This window comes from Ostrea edulis, chromosome 2 (assembly GCF_947568905.1).
Source record: "Ostrea edulis chromosome 2, xbOstEdul1.1, whole genome shotgun sequence".
In the NCBI taxonomy this organism is placed as follows: Eukaryota; Metazoa; Mollusca; class Bivalvia; order Ostreida; family Ostreidae; genus Ostrea; species Ostrea edulis.
The window spans coordinates 44,464,020-44,481,471 of record NC_079165.1 but is presented as its reverse complement, the minus strand read 5'-3'; the positions used below and the strand labels follow the sequence as shown (position 1 = coordinate 44,481,471).

Here is a 17,452-nt window from a genome sequence, read left to right as displayed (position 1 = left end):
AATGTTCATTATGCCCTCTGTCAAAATTGTGAAAGTCAGGGGTTCAGGCCCTAGAGCAGGGCCAATATGACCATATAGCGAACATGTAGAAAATCTTCTCTACACCCATTTATATTTGAGAAAAACTAAATGCATGATTATGATGTCCATGAAGCTCTCTACCTAAATTGTGAAAGTCGGGTTGGAGCCGATATGGTCATATAGTGAAACTATATTATCTTAGAAAATCTTCTCTACTCCCATATAAATTTGAGAAAAAAAGAAATGCATGACTATGATATCCATAAAGCTCTCTACCTAAATTGTGAAATTCATGGTTCTTGGGTCAGTGATCAAGGCCCTTGGGCATAGCCTATTGATATGGCCAAATAGTGAAAAATGTATTAAATCTTAGAAAATCTTTTTCTCTACTTCCATATACATTTGAAAAGAACTAAATGCATTACTATGATGTCCATGAAGCTGTACCATAATGAAAATGCATTAAAACTTTACAAATCTTCTCTAATCCTATATATATTTGAAAAGAACTAAATGTATGATTATGATGTCCATGAAGCTCTCTACCTAAATTGAGAAATTCATGGTTCCTTGGTCAAGGGTTGAAGCCCTTGGGCATGCAGGGCCTATATGGCCACATATAAAAATCTTAATTTTTATGCCCCCTTCAAAGAAGAGGGGCAAATTGCTTTGCACCTTTCAGTTGGTAGACCACATGGTGTCCTGTCAATATCTTTTGAAATCATTCACTTGATCTTAATGATATTTCATATGTGGGTTGGTTATGAGAAGAAGACCCCTATTGATTTTCAGGTCAAGGGTCAATTCACTCTGGACATAGGAAGACACTGTCCACTCAATATCTTGAGAATCCTTTGCTTGACAGACATCAAACTTGGTACACTGGTACATCTTCAGGAGAAGATGACGCCTATTGATTTTGAGGTCACATGGTCAGAGGTCAAACTGGACATAGGAATATGCTGACCGCTCAATGTCTAGAGAACCCTTTGCTTGACAGACATCAAACTTGGTACACCGGTACATCTTAAGGAGTAGATGACCCCTATTTATTTTGAAGTCACCTGGTCAAAGGTCAAGAGTTAAACTAGACATAGTAATAATGTATTGTCTCCTATATTTTAAGAATCATTTGTTTGATTGACACCAAACTTGGTACACTGATATAGCATAAGGAGTAGATGACCTCTATTGATTTTTAGGTCACATGGTCAATCCACTCTTGATATAGGAAGATATTGTCTGCTCAATATTTTGAAATGGTTTGGCACTACTATCAATTAAATGATGCATGTGTATAACTCTTAAATTTTGCCCCATTTCTTGTTTTCTAATCCACTTTCACAGTTATGGGAGATAAACTAAATGCATGATTGTGACATACTCTTCTCAAAGTGTGAAATTGACAGCCCATGGGTTGGGTTTAGACTTTCAGGGGAGGGTGGGTGTCAAAATGGTTTATATGCTTCAAACTTCCATTTTTTCCTTCTTCTGTAATTGAATAGGAATTGTATGCATATTTTGAAAGATCATAAACATGTGCACAAATGACTCCATATTGAGGCTTATTATAAATGAAAATATGGGCTATGATACCCAGGTGACCGTTATGGTCCATGGGCTTCGTTTTTTTCTTGAATAGTACATGTACTTTTGAGTATATTTACATTGAAGCTCATAGTAGTAAATTTTAAAACTGAAATTCATTTTGACCATAATAACTGATCCCTCACCCTGGATATTTTGCTTTGCCTTTGGAAAATGATAATGATCGATTAGAGTCTTCAAGGTTTTCTCTGTGTGGAATGTTTATTTCTATCATGGCATGTCGTCACTGCAACACGTTTCATTCAACACTTTTCAAACTACATCGTCGGAAACCCACGGTTGATTGCGCTTCGTTCCTCTCTCCATCACCCGTGGATCCATTCATTCCTACTCGCTCATTCTAATGAATAAATATTTAAAAAATATTGTCCAATCAAAGTAATCCTTATAGTAATGGAACTCTTCTGTTTTTAAAGATAGCATCAATTAACTTAACTTTGCTATCTCATGACTAAATATTAAAAAATATCGTCCAATCAAAGTAATACATATAGTAATGGAGCTCTTCTGTTTTTAAAGATAGCATTAACTTAACTTTGCTATCACAACAATTATATACCATAATTGGGCTGAAAGCGTCTTGTTGATTGGACAAATTCGCTCAGGGTGTACTATGAGCACCCAATCATATTGCCTCATTAATTATTCATGAGAACGAGCAAGTAGGAATGAATGGACCCACAGGTGATGGAGAGAGGAACGAAGCGTAATCACCCATTTACTAAAAGATAGAAATTTAGATTCACTGTTCTATACTTCAACCTATACACGAGATTAATCTTCCTCAGAAGATATACCCCTACCTTCACACAAGCTTAAATCCTAGTCAGAAAATATACCCCGACCTTCACTCAAGCTTAATCTTCGTCAAAGATATACCCCTACCTTCACACAAGCTTAAATCCTAGTCAGAAAATATACCCCGACCTTCACTCAAGCTTAATCTTCGTCGAAGATATACCCCAAGCTTAATCCTTGTCAGAAGACATCTTCCGACTTTACTCGAGCTTAATCTTAGTCACAAAATATACCATGACCTTAACTCCATCTTACTTTACTTAGCTAGGAATCCCAGATTTACTTGAGGTGGGAATTCAATCCCTGATTTACTCGATCTTCATCCTAAAGCAGGATGCATCTACTGGTTATTGAATCAAGCATATTTCAAGTTTTATGATTTATTGCATGAAAACATTCATGATTTAAGGTATTTACATACTTCATAGGATTTCACAAAATATCACATGACTTCCTTCCTGTGCTTTGATTTGTGTACATCCAACAGTGTTATACTAAATTCATATACATGACATTATTCAACATAGCAGTCTATCTGGGAGGTGATTACATTGTAATACACTGTGTTTCAGTAGCTTACTGCTTCCAAACTTTCAAAATCTGTCTATGGAAGTATGACTTCATTGAAGACCACAGATCTCCAAGACGAAACATTTATTGCACAGGAAAAGAAAGACAACTCGTACACATGCCCATCATAAAAAATGAAACAATGTAATGACACAGACAACACGTAAACATTATGCTGATCCATACCAGACTAGAATATCAAGATTAGGAGGCATCTATCAGGATTTCTTCTCTATTCCTGTATTCCACTACAGGAAACCCACTATCAAAAGTTCTATTACAATTCTGTACTATCAGTAAGTACAGTTCAGTAGTTAAAAAATAATAATGCAGTAATATATTTCTAAAGGATTAAGAAACTTATCAAGAATAAAGCTGCAAAAGGGAAAAATGTATTTTTAAAAAAAAAAAAAATGGCATATTTGGCATACAAGCATTTCGAGAGTAATCTAAGATAATGAATTAAACAAAATATCACCAAAATAAAAAATTATATTAAAATAAGACATGTTCACACTTCCTTGCAACCATATTAATCACAGCTTTATTAACAATTTTTCCCACTTTTCATTCATACATCTTAAAAATAATAAATACACTTTTTAACAAAAACATACAGTTAATGTGATTCACATTCATCAGCATTTATCTGAATGCTGATTTGAAAATAACATGCAACAAATATCAACATTTTGTAGTCAAGCAAAAATACAATGCATGATTATGCAAAATATTATACAAATAGCAGATTTTTTTGTTCAGTTTGTTATACAATGATTTGGAAATAAACATTTTCTTAAAATTTCTCAGAAGTAGCTATAGCTCAAGAAGTTGTGTTTCCTGAAGAAGCAACTACTTAAATTCTTCCAGGTACATATAGCTTAAAAAGGTGTCAACCTCATCACATGACCTCCATCTGGAGCAGCAGGCATGGGCACCTTTTATAAAGCCTTTTGAACACATCATCAGTGACAATGGAAGATAACACACACATGTAAATCACCAGCTATAAGTCAACAGAGGATTTCCTATTGAACACCATCACAATATCTGGATATAGATCTGCATCAGCAGCAGTCTTGAATTACAGAGTGTATTGCCTTTAAGACAAGCACTGAGTTGATTAAGATCTGTGCAGTCATCTTTCCAAAACATCCAAATGTTTCTAGTCAAAAATTCCGGACAGCACAGGACATTTGATTGTCACAAGATTTCTACACCAGACTTCATATTTATCAGTTGGAATCTGTACAAAAACAGTCGACTATGTCACAACATTATCTCTTTCCTGCAAACCATTATGCCAAATAGAAGTTCTGTGATTGGCATACAATGCACAATTAAGCTACAATTTAGCATATGGCACTAAAAGCTCTCCTTCACATAACAACAGCCAAAAGGACGACAATGGGTGAGCAGGCTTCCTTTGGAATTATGAGTAATTGATGGCACAGAGATTAAAGGACTGTTCCTCCTCAAACCTTTAGTGTTCCTGCTGAAATGAAACAAACAAAACTGCCATTAAGAAATCAAACTATTTTCAAAAAAATAAAATTCTACTGACTACATACAAATACAATTGGGGCCTGGGTTATATGTGCAACTAAAAGTAGTTTCCATTACATTATAAAAGAAAAAAGCCGGGTTTTTTAGCTTGTGATGTGCGAGAAAGAGAACTTACGTAGTCCCTCTTTAGAAGTGGGGTCTACGTTTATACCACTATCTTGCCCTTCATCTTTAGAATCCTCAGATTTATTTACACAGGGTGGAGGTTGGAATTTGGGTCGACATGCTTTTTGTGGGACAGCATTTGGAAAGTTAGGTTTGTTGTATGAAGGAACATTACTGGTACCATCTATAAGTGAAGAGGTTTGTGTTAAAGAGTGCTGGGCATTTTGATATAGAATATACCACGAGAAATTGTGTTGCATAACGATTCCCTTTGATATGAAGTTGTCCAACTTACCATGCTGAGAATATTTTGACTGATTCTGAGGGACAGTTGATCCAGTGGGTGAGTCCTTTCTATTGGACCACTTTCCTGGAAAATGAAATGGTTACAATAAATTTTATACAATAATTAGAGCACTTAGTTCACAAAACTGCACAGGGGATTTTACTTTTCCCCGATACACTTCGACTTGATGGTGACATACCTTGGTCCATAAGTTGTTTCTTTCGTTGTGACTTTGGATATGGTTTCCGCACGATTTCGCTGAAGTTGCTATCGGTGCTGTATGGGCTGGTGGGGCGGGCTCGGTGGTGGCGCCTCTGTTTCTTCACAACTATATATATCACAGAGTTACATTGATTTATTTCACTTCACCTATGGATTCAAGTGCATGGGGACTGTACTCTTTATTACAGCTTAACTGATTGGATTTTTATTTACTGCTCTGATACTATCCTCTAAGTAAATGCACTAACTTCACACATTGTTATCTACTGAAATAATGGTACGGTTTCTGCACATTAAACTTTCATCTCATTTCTGAAACTTGTTGCTATTTCTACCATTTAATTTACAACATGAACATTAGTGAAGGCACGGGAGTCAAGTCTATTCTGTCACTATAACAAATTTAATTCATTACAAATGAAGGAGTTGAACTCGGGCATGTCAACTTAGTCAAACTGGCCAGCTTGTTCCAAATTCTTAGAATCTGTAGAAAGTCAAAATTTGATGTGTATTTTGTGTAGACACATGTCTATGTCATAATCTTATTTCTCTCCAGTGCCAACTACAGTCCTTAAACAAGGGCACTGCAAAGAGGAGATGCCCATCACAATATGGCACTATCAAACATTTAACTACACAGTAAGATAATATTTGGTTACTACTTAAAAGGCATCTTCCATTTCCCTATTTATATCTGGATAATCTAAGTAGCAAGTGATGGAAAAGTATTCTTTTTATTGTGTATGCCTCACTGCATTTCTGAACTATTTGTGACCTTGACTTGTGAACCTAGAAACCAATATGCCATTTGCCTCCAACCATACAACTACATTACATATGAGACTGACAACTAATAATGCTATAACACTGTTACATTCAATTTTGAATTAATATAATTGTGACCTATGACCCTTTGACTCAGAAATCAACAGAATCTTCTTGTCCACTTGCCATCTCTGCACTAGCAAATTTTTCAATATATCGTGTCCATAATATTGTTTCTTTTGAATGCTGACTTTGACCTTCAGCTATGACCTAAGCAATTTTCTCTCTCCTCCTGCCATCTGAGCCCAATACCTTGAATGGTACCCTTTGTATGGTGCTATGATTACCATAACCTTGACCTTTGGGACCAAGATATTAATAGGCATATGTCTCTCTTCACCTTCCATCTCCAACAAGTATGAAAGCAATAAGTAGTTTGGAGGAAAGTACTACTTCAAAAACAATTAACAGTATTTATTTGCATTCCCTTATGTAATGTAATAACACAATAAAGAAAAGGTAAGGATCGACTGACAGATTGAAAACATCCAATTACTGTCTGCCCCTCTACTTTTTCAGAAATGTCTGTCCCTTTCAGATGTTGATTATGTTATGATACTGTATATGCTGATCAGTTTGACTTACATTACCCGAGTTTGATCCCTCTCCTTGTATATGGTATATATTGACTTTTGGTAACAAAATGAGCTTGAGCATGTGAGAGTGAGGGCATGGAAATTTTGAATATCGCACCTTGCTGGTCTGCATTTGGATCAGACACAGTGGAACCAACCACTGTTAAACCAGACATCTCTGCTGCCTTGGCAACAGTGCTGGCAAAGTCAGCTTCATTAAGGAATGATTCATCACTGTCACTATGACAACTGGAATGCTCACTACTATCCTCTGTGTTGCACTGATCCGTGTAACTTGGCCAAGTCTCTACGCCTATGGTATAAAAATGTTGCAAGTTGTAACTTTCCACTCAGTGCAACTCTCATTTCATTTTTTTTTTTTTTTTGCAAAATGCACCCATCACCGCAAATATTTCAGCTTGCTATTATTCATCAGAAAAACTATGTTAGAGAGCAAGGCTTAGGAAAAGCAACTCCTGGGTATTTTTTTTTAATAAAAGGGAAGTTGCTAAGAAGAAGCAGAATATTAGAGAATAGTTTTCAGCAGCATGAGTTTTGATTAAAGTATTTGAGAACGAGATTTGCCAGCAATAAAGAGTACCAGTCTATCTATGCAAATTTATCACTATGCAACCTTTCAAATTTTGATCATCTTCCCTACATAAATACTAAATTCTAAATAACAATCTAGCCATTTACTGAATAGTGATACAGTGAATTAAATATCAAATCATGCATTTCTTTCTCAAAAAGCTGTAGCAAGCAATACTGCACACAACACTTAATTTGCATATTCAAAATGAGGCACTGGATAGCACAAACTGCAGTAACATGTCCAGTTCTGTGTGGGCAGAAAAATAAGCTTACACAACAGGCTCTTGTAACTAGCTAAAGCTAAATAATCATGTGTGACAGTCTAGGCTAAGCTAAACATGCATACTGTGCTCAATAAAAGACAGGAATTCAATTTCTGATTTATATCAAAGTGTTTGAAAGGTGGAATTCATTTTCATCACAACAAATTATATTTTTAATTCATTGTTGACAACTTTCTCAGAGTCTTGCAATTCCTGACATTCCAAAAGCTAAGCATATTCTGGCATACATGATAATAATTTCTGCTCTAGCAAGTAAAGACTGCTTAAACACATAGGGACTTTACTGCTTGCACCATCTTGAAAATGCTGCTGCCTTTTACTTATACTTTAATAAATATGAAATATGTAAAATTCTCGGTTTTTTTTTTCTCCATAGAAGATAGGATCAGGTAATGTATCTCCTCTTTCCCTTTTTTATGATGACATGTACAAAATGGATATTTGTAGTGAATCAGATCTATCTGATGATGCAAGCAAAGTAAATGTTTCAAACTGAAATCTGCCCAATACCTGACATGTTACCGCCATCATCTTGCCCCTCATTTTCTCCCTCCTTTCTTGGAGAGTTCTCATCCTCTGTCTCCAACTCAGTGGACTCACCAGCATAATCTGGACCATTGTCCGAGATAGGTGAGTCAGCATTTCTATGGTAACCGTCTACTCCTATGTTCATGTGGTGACCCTCCATTCTGAAAATTTATAAAGAAGCACTTTCTAAAATAAAGTTTTTCTATCAATTTTGCAACTAGTGTTTAAATTGAAATGCAAAATTTTTCATAGAATTATCCATTAGGTGTACATTTCTAAAATTGATTGTTCCAATTTGTTCACCAAAGTTTAAGGAATGCTTGATGATGAACTTACTTATTATTATGATACACAGGAGAGCAGGGCTCAGCCATACTAGATTGACAAGGATGCTCCACACATTGACCTCCGTCTCCATGCACATAAAGTCCTGCGTAACTCGGAGGCATATTGTATGCACCTGGTGGTCCTTGCTCCGATTCATGCAAGAACTGATAGTCATTTTCACAATGTGGAACAATCTTATAGTTCTGAAGCTGTGGCATGGGGCCTCCCTGCTCCTGATCACTGTGACATGTCCGACACTTGAAGTCCGTTGGAGTGCCCCGTGAAGCATTCATGCAAGCGATTGTCCGCTGACCCCAAGTATCGTGTCCCCTTGGACAATTATTCCATTCTGCACCTCTCGGGGACTGAGTCCTTTGAACCACATTATACTGATTTGATGGGTAGTGCACATTTTCAAAGTACTTTGGTGAACAACACCTTCCACAACCTGTGTCTGAATAAGCTGGCATATTCCAACCTGACACAGGGGTGGCATTGTGGGGGACAGGACAGGAGCAAGACGAAATCTTAGACATCGGAGACATGGGGCTTCGAGCTCCCATTTCACGGTTCAGACAATTAATCTCTGCATACTGCTGGGATGTGGATGAGTTTCCAGATGAATGTTGAGACATGTTCATTTCACTTGGTGGTGGTGGATGTTCAGGAGGGGGTGGCAGAAACTCAGCCCAGTTGACCATGGCCTGCTTCGGCTGGGTGATTTGTTTCAAGGGCTTCTTTCCTTTCTTCAACAAAAATCCATTTTCATCTGTTGTGTGACTCCCACTGTCACTGGTTGGGCTCTGCATGGCATCAGCATGGTCCACTGGAATCCCTAAAATAATATTTTAAAAAATTAAAAATTAAACTCATAAAATGGATCAATTTAAAGATGACAAAAAAGTTTTGATGCCTGAAACTACTCAGCCCCCCCCCCCCCCCCCCCCCCCCTTTCCCCTAGAACTGCATTGATAAATACCACTTTTGAATTTTATTGCTTTTGATATTTCACAAGATCCAGATGTAAAGATAATGTATCAGACCAATCAGAACAGCTGTTACATAATGGGGGAAATTCTTTCATCAAATAAAACTATTATGGATAATTTGATAACATTTAACACCAACACTGACAGTGAGAAACACATTTCCATGAAACAAAACACCAGGACCTATAATTAAAGGCCACAGACAGCAAATCTATTTAATGCTAAACCTAATTACCAAACTTGATCATCACTTCTGCTAGACTAAGTGCAAGGAATTATATTTTTACAGTGTTGCGTAATATAGAACCTTTAGTGTTTGAGAAGCTTGTTTTTTTTAAAAGGTCTGTTAACAAATAGGCCAAAAAATTATCAAAAAAGGCGTAATGACAAGGTAAAAATCAACCTCTGTGCAAGAAGCACTGTCAGAATTTTTCTATTCAAGGCTTCTGTGCAAATAGCCCAAAAACTTTATTCTAGATTCACTGCCAAAGTGTGTACATTTCTAAATTCACAAAACAATGAGATGATATCTGAGATTACAGTTTAGCCAGGCATAAAACAAATAATATAGCCAAGTGCATGTAACAAATCATCATAATATGCAAAAAACACAAAATGTTGAAAAGATGCTTTAAAAATTCACCAGTATTAGAGTGGCTAGTATTGGAGTCACCACTACACTCGTGTTTACAACAACCAGAATCTCCTGATCCACTCTGTTGGCTGTGCTGGGTGATTGGACGGAACATGTGATCTTGCATTGAATGTCCGCCAACCGCATTTCCTGCATTTATCAATGTAGTAGTGGCATATGGAGCCACTGGGTCCTTCTTCTGATAAAATGTCTTCATTTGTGGGACATTATAGACACTCGGGCCCTGGCCCTGTTGCATTTCCATGTCCTTGCTTTCCAAAAGCTGTGCAAACTCAGGTGCCATTTGGGTCATACCTGGTAAAAATAAAATGAAACATGCCAATTTTTCTGATGATCATACAGTCTCTCACAGGGAGTTGATGTGTTGTGTGGCAGAATTTCAGGAATATAAACAAATGATTGTTTACCTCCTGCTCGATTCTGCACATCTTTTTGGCTGTATCCATATTTAGCATAATAATTAAAGCTGTTTCTATTGCTGTCATCAGATTTTGAATAGTTGGGAACTAGAATGCAAAAGAAAGCAGTTTTATAAATCGCGCAAATTTTCAAGAATTTGGGAAGGGGGTAATTTTAAGGTCACTTACTAGTATATTATAAATACATGTGTAATTCTGTTAATCTAGTTGCACTATATATTAATTCAAACTTCATTTCTGAATTTTACTGAATACTTAACTGATAATGAAGTTTGATTGACAGTAACATGATCAATTACACCCTCTAATAAATACATGTCCTTACCACTGTACATTTCTTGCATTTTCTGTTTCTTCATGGCTTTCCTCTTTCGACAGAGCCATACCACAAAGATACACAGAGCGAACCACAGGGTGACACCAATGATACTGATTAGGAGGCCAATGAACCAAGGCTGTTTCATCAAGTTATCTTTTTCAGGCCCTACAATGAAATATTGATTTTGAAAATTTGCATATTCATGAAAACTATATAAAAATTCATCATACTAGTGAAAAGGTGTGCTTGTGATACTGAAAAGTTGGGAGAATAACAAGATGCAGGACTGTATATGTAATACAGCACCGAGCGATGTTACTCATCTCCTTGTTTGATGTTAGTCATGGGCTTATATCTTATAATTAAGAACAGAAGCAGGGAAAATGCTCGGATTAATCAACCAGTCAATACAAAGCCAGACTACTATCAGTCCAAAAAATCAACTATTGCTTGGATGGACTGAGAAAGTTGGCTCCTTCTAGCTTGATTAATGTCACACTTGCCTTCTAATTAGAGAGATCAAATCACAAAATGAAAATTACCATAACATATTTATCATTCTGTTTTGGAAATATTGAGTTATTAGGAGATGTTCTACCAATCAAGGAAAAGAGCCCCAAGTGCCGAAGTTTGTCACAGCCAGAGGATGACTTTAATACGAGCAGTAGAAGATACAATCACATCGCTAAATTCAACTACCCCCATGTGTCTCATGCAACTGCTATTGTCTTGCAGATGACATGCTCTTAACAAAGGTCTGGTTAAATTTTCATTTTAAAAGCTCACCAAACCAAATAAAATCTCCCACATTTGAACAGTGATTGCTGCCGTTTGTGGTTATGGTACAAGGAGATTCTGCTTTCTGCCACCAGACTGCCATATTTTGTTTCATTACATTGATAAGTGTTTATCATTGAAAACTCAGGGAGTAAGAACAAAACAAGACAATATTTATCGAAGTGTGACTTGACAGATCGCAATATCAATTTTCCGGCACTGGAAGTGAAAACATCCCTATCTTTTAGTGTTTGCTACCCTGAAATCCCCATAACAATCGGAAAGGTTGAAACTGCTAGGTCCTTCCAACGTTTATCAGCAGGCCAATGAGATATCGCAATAAATAAATTTTCATTAAAGCACAGACAGAGTTATAAAAGTAATCAATCTATTCAACAGGAATACTCATTAATTTGAGCAATGCATCAGGGGAAATGAAATGCTCCATTTCATCTCAAGAGAAGGCAAAAAAACTTCAAAAGCCATTTCATGTGACAAATATTTCAGTTAAATGCTCAGATTGTTACAACACTTTGATTGGATTTTCTTGTCATTAAGTACTGAAGAAATGTAACTGTTGTGTGAGGGACACTTTTCACATTGTTAAAACCCTTACTACCATATGGAATTTATTTTATGGTGTAATTTTAATGACAAAAAATTGGCTTTTATTTCTACATATAGCACTGATAAAAGGAGCTGGAAATAAATGCTTCACTGAAATGGTTGCCTTAATTACAAATGAAATTACAGCCATGAAAAGCTCATTTCCACGATTAAAAAAATTGTGTTAAATTCTGTCTGATTACTTGAACTAGCAAGATTATGAGGTACTAAAACGCAACTTTATCGGTCCCTATGAGTCACTTGAGCCAAAAGCAAGAGCATCCCTTTTCTCACAATCTGTGGAAGAGTCCTTTAAGTGACAGGCAACCCCTTACCTAATTACAGAATATGATCCAATGCTTAAAATTTTCTTTCACTTGGAGAATGAACAATTTTTTTTGGTGTGCCCCTCAGCTGGGCTCATAAATTCATTTTTATTATTTGAAAGGAACCGCTCTGCTGCATTGAGAAGGTTCAAGGATCAGATGACAGCTCTCCCTTAGGCTTGGCAGATTAGGACTCAATTTGCAATGGTTATCTAACTCCAGCCATCAATCACATATCATAGCCATTTGGTCTTTATATTTCAAAAGAACAATGCTAATGCACTTGTCAGCCTCAATTTATGCCTCTGCTGCTTTAAGATTTTTACAAAGTGAAGGAAATATGTAGCATGACATTAATAAAACAGAGCATTTAATTTTCTTTTTGCAATTGGAAATATTCTCAATTGCAGTGCATTTTAATGAGTGATTGCATCACATCAGCCGTAGAAATTGTTATTTGAGACATCAGTTGAAGTGTTTTATGCTATCCATTATAGAGAAAGAGAGCATTCCATGTCTACTGCAGACATCATTTTGCACGGAATTCTTTGAGCTACGATAGTCACTATTTCTACTTGGCCCATATCAGCACATACTGTACAACAATATCACCATACAGGCCACTCGCCTGAAATCAGCATCTTAAATAGATACAAATACACTCTCACCTTCATTAACACTAAAACCTGCACTCATTATATTAGAGTTTGTCTCTAAGACTTTCCGTTCGGATCATAAGGGAGTTACATAAACAATAAGCTTTTTTCATCCTTTTGATATACTGAAATCATATGTCCCCAGAGTGTGTTTCAACTTATTTACAAATCGATGATCTCTCAGGTACATATCAGGGGGTTTGACACTTGTTTAGGCCTATAATTTTATGTTCATTGCATGTACATAGAATTTATGCTGCGAGTGATAGGGTTTACTCAATGTTGTTTAAAATATAAAATTTAATAAATATCAAGGGACGACAACTCTAATTTAAATGATATGAATTTGGTTCAGTTTGGGAGAAAACCAGAACATTGATAATAGTAATAAACCTTCACTAATGAATTCTTGAGGAAACATATACTTGAGGAAATCAGACACCTGACTCAACAAATTACTGTCAAATGGTATACTAAATCAGTACTGTCAATGGTATACTAAATCAGTACTGTCAATGCATAAACTTGAATGAAGCACTGAATCACATTTCTGAAATTTCACTGTATTACACAGATGTCCGAGATCTGAAATCTTCCATATAAATATCACCCCTATGGATTAATGAAATGCTAGATATGGGCCTAACAAATGAGGGTTATATCATTAATGTACCATCATTTATTTATAAACAAAGGAAGCACTTGGGAGGAAAAACTATGAATTATGAAAGGTGCAATATCATTATAAAATAATTCTAATATCAATGTTCGTCTCCATTGTCCATGCTTGAAAAGGTCAACCTTTTTAAAAATATTTACCAATCATGTATTCCTTGCTCCAGGATCCCACACCCCCGCTGGTCCTGGCGGCTATTTTCACCGTATATGTCTGGTCAGCTTTGAGGTTTTCTAGAATGTAGCTAGTGTGATTGGCTGGAATACTTCTGCTACAGTTATGTTTGTTGTCATTACTAAGGCAGAATATCTACAGAAAACAAGAATGTATACTGTAGATTTTTCAATACATATCTTTTCGACATTCATTCATTCTCACAAACACCCTGTAAAACTGAACGACATTGTACAAAATTTTGGTTATTGATGAGACAGACAGCAGCGTTTTGATTACCGTACCTCATATGACTTGATGGTGGAATGCGAAGCATCATTTGGTGGTAGCCACTGCACTGAGATACTGGTGTCGGTAGTTTTGTGGATTACAACATGGGAGGGAGCTGTTAAGTGCTGGGTGGGGAATTTGACACCCCTAGATGGCTCAGCAGGCTGAACCTTCATAGGCTGACTACACTGTGTGGCTATGTTCTTGCTGTAGGCCTTGATGCAGATACTGTACCTAAAAAGGATCTCAAGCAATTAACCAATTGTTTATATTTATGCTAATTACTAATCACATTTCATGGAATCCTCTTTGTGATATTACATTTTGTAAATCCGTGAACACACAACAAACATCGTGGCTCTTAAATAAAGTAGCTTTCCAATCATAATTAAACGCAGATGAGAATTAGAGAAGCTAGATCATGTGTATACAGACAATGAATTACAGAGTACTATTGGCATAATATAGATTTCTGTAACCCAAGAGATTGCTTTACAGTTTATGGGCTTCGAACTATTGTGTTTTTATGGTGCATATACAGTCCATATGTAGTTACAGAAACATTAATACACACTGTATTCAGAATACACATGAAATATTGATAGAAACTTGATGTTTGAGAAACAATTCCTCATTGTGGGCTACAAATGTAGCATATTTCTCCCTGATGAATGACCTTGACCTTCAAGTTCACCAAGTATAATATTTCAAAGTTATTATCAAGGTTAATGTTACAGAAAGATTAGGGGACAGGCAGAGATGGACAGACCAATAACAGTATGCCACAAGTCTTTGACAAAGAGACGGACAAAATCTATCAGACATGAATATGTGCTAATGACTTATCTGTAGATAAACACATTTCTTACCACTGGTCACTCTTCAGATCCTGTATAGTGTATGACAGTGCTGTTCGACTGACGGTCACCGACTCCATCCTGCCAGTTCTACCCGTCTTCAGGTTACGAATTTCTCGGTACTCAATTACAAATTTGTCAATGATATCCATCATCTTGTGTACCTACAATGAAATTGATGCCCTCAAATATCAACAAAAATAAAATAGAATTTATTAAAAGCTATTGTAATGAGTTATTTTAAAATTGATTTTTAAGTACCCCGGTAAACTGTAATACCAAGCCATCATATGTCTTTGTATAGCATAGGCATGTACCCCATATATAAGCAAACTACTATGATGCACTTGATCAACTTTCTTGATTGACTATCATTGTGTATTCATCTCCTATTCTGATGAACATGCTGAATACAAAAGCTATTTTAGAAGTTAAATGAAATTTAAAATACAAAACAAAACTTTACTACAACTTTCTAAAAGGCACAATAAAAAGATATATGAAACACTTTAATGTACATTTCCTGCAAATACACATGTACATACACAAGAACATCTCAAGTATGTCCACGTAATAAATATCCTGAATCTAAAAGATGTGCACAAATTTATTGTTTGAGAAATGACACTGTAGAGCATGATAATCTGTGTGTGTCGATAAATATCACAATGTCTGCAATTTTTATATAAGAACGTAAATTCCATTGACATTGTTTGACCTTCATTAAAGCTAGTCCTTCTTTAAAAGACATTATCCATTTCTGGTCTAAACTTAAATGAGAGTGACTTACCTTCCACCTAACTTCCACCGCAGCAGGCAGTTGTTCTACTGCAGTCAGCTCCACCACAATACCCTGCAGACTACTACGAATCTGTTCCCTGGTCAGCTGTGTATTGCGAGAACTGTCTGTTATATCTACAAGAACACAGCAACTTATTTCATATGCATTCAATCAACTGAATAATAAAAATATATGAAACACAGCATGACTGCCTATGTCTATGACAGTTAAAGGACCAGCTTATAGGATTGTCATTTATAGTACTGAAATTTACACATTCTTCTATTTATTTTTTTACTTATATTCTTTTTAAAAAACTCATTTATTTCTGTTGAAAGTGATTCCTTATTAGGATTAAATGCCACAAAGATGGAGTTTTTCTTCTTATATCTTTTCTTCTACATAATGAAAACTTTTGAAAATGTTAAAAATTAGTTTTACACCCGAAAATCATCGGCCACCATGTATCACTCATGACTTATTTCTCATATTTGTAATATTAATATTTTTTTTAAATTAGGAAAATAGCATGTATTGACTAGTTGAAATAAAATGGTGAGTAAACTATGTGTTTATGATGTCATACACACTAAATCCACAATTCACGACTAGCATTATCATTAGTTCTGTAAATCTCACCTATTTACTGCTATCTATGCCGTTTAAAGTTAGGTTCAAAATTAGAGCAAAAGTAGACAATGAATGAACATAGTTCTTTGATGCATTCTACTCACGCCTGGTATTTATGGGGTCTGACACCTCACTAGGTATCCCTATACCATGGGAATTTCTTGCTCGCACCAGGAATACATAGGTTGTATCTGGCTTAAGATTGGTCACTGTGTATGTTGTGGGTTGCACAGAGGTAGTGGTTGGTGGGACAGAAGCAGAAGCAACAACCCAGCCCTGAAAAGATGAAAAAACTCAGATTTACAATACACTTAAACATAGTACATGACAAAGAAACAGGGATAGCAAATTTTGTTTTCTTATATGAACACATGATCCACTGTTTTTCCCCCCGATGACTTGCTAGTCATGGAAAATCACCTCAATATAAATACTACTTTATTTTATTTGTGTTTCCCCTGTAATCCTGTTCTATTGTGTATCTATAATATGAAAACACTTTGTAAGAACATGCATAATATCAATCCCATAATTTTACCTCAGATGTTTCATGACTGAAGTACTCCACAATGTATGCATAAACAGGTGAATCTCCATGGTTACTGTTGGGTTGCCATGACAGCTTGATGGAATTTGCCAGGACCTCTACAACTGTTGGTTTGGAGGGTGGACCAGGGAAAGTCTTCACGTCCTGTGTACGGTGGAATGTCACATTCTTGTTGGACTCTGCAAAAGTACACAATTTCATTAACAATTGTTTTTGATTTGTAACAATCATGAATTTTTATTTCTGTCCAATGGAAAGGTTATTTAAGCATGTTACGGTCAGTCAAGCTGCCCTTACTTTTGACCAACAGTGTAGCTAACTGGGATGTTTCTCCGGTCTCACTAGAAGCCTTGCAAGTGTAATTTCCAGAGTCTGATTCTTGGAGATCTGTCAAAGACAATTTTTCATGTTTCACTAATCAATGTAACTTAGATATCTATTCCTTAAATAATGATAAACAC

The 17,452-nt window shown here is 36.0% G+C and overlaps 1 protein-coding gene across 27 annotated transcripts in view; it reads right to left on the bottom strand.

Annotated features, from left to right (window-relative positions):
* Positions 1–2,791: 2,791 nt before the first annotated feature.
* LOC125679448 (roundabout homolog 1-like) overlaps positions 2,792–17,452 on the bottom strand; it is an 89,258-nt gene continuing 74,597 nt past the window's right edge. For 11 of the 27 annotated variants that reach the window (XM_056154139.1, XM_056154137.1, XM_056154138.1 and 8 more), the window contains 17 exons: positions 17,289–17,378; positions 16,983–17,170; positions 16,549–16,720; positions 15,824–15,948; positions 15,046–15,197; positions 14,191–14,410; positions 13,876–14,041; positions 10,698–10,856; positions 10,361–10,459; positions 9,942–10,247; positions 8,319–9,144; positions 7,965–8,143; positions 6,695–6,889; positions 5,154–5,282; positions 4,964–5,038; positions 4,679–4,852; positions 2,792–4,492 (listed from right to left, as the gene is read on the bottom strand). In XM_056154139.1, coding sequence (XP_056010114.1) covers positions 4,473–4,492; positions 4,679–4,852; positions 4,964–5,038; positions 5,154–5,282; positions 6,695–6,889; positions 7,965–8,143; positions 8,319–9,144; positions 9,942–10,247; positions 10,361–10,459; positions 10,698–10,856; positions 13,876–14,041; positions 14,191–14,410; positions 15,046–15,197; positions 15,824–15,948; positions 16,549–16,720; positions 16,983–17,170; positions 17,289–17,378 — 3,275 coding nt within the window. In that variant the 3' untranslated portion in view covers positions 2,792–4,472. The remainder of the gene's footprint in view (positions 4,493–4,678; positions 4,853–4,963; positions 5,039–5,153; positions 5,283–6,694; positions 6,890–7,964; positions 8,144–8,318; positions 9,145–9,941; positions 10,248–10,360; positions 10,460–10,697; positions 10,857–13,875; positions 14,042–14,190; positions 14,411–15,045; positions 15,198–15,823; positions 15,949–16,548; positions 16,721–16,982; positions 17,171–17,288; positions 17,379–17,452) is intronic. The other 16 variants (XM_056154153.1, XM_056154150.1, XM_056154151.1 and 13 more) reach the window with 13 other exon arrangements.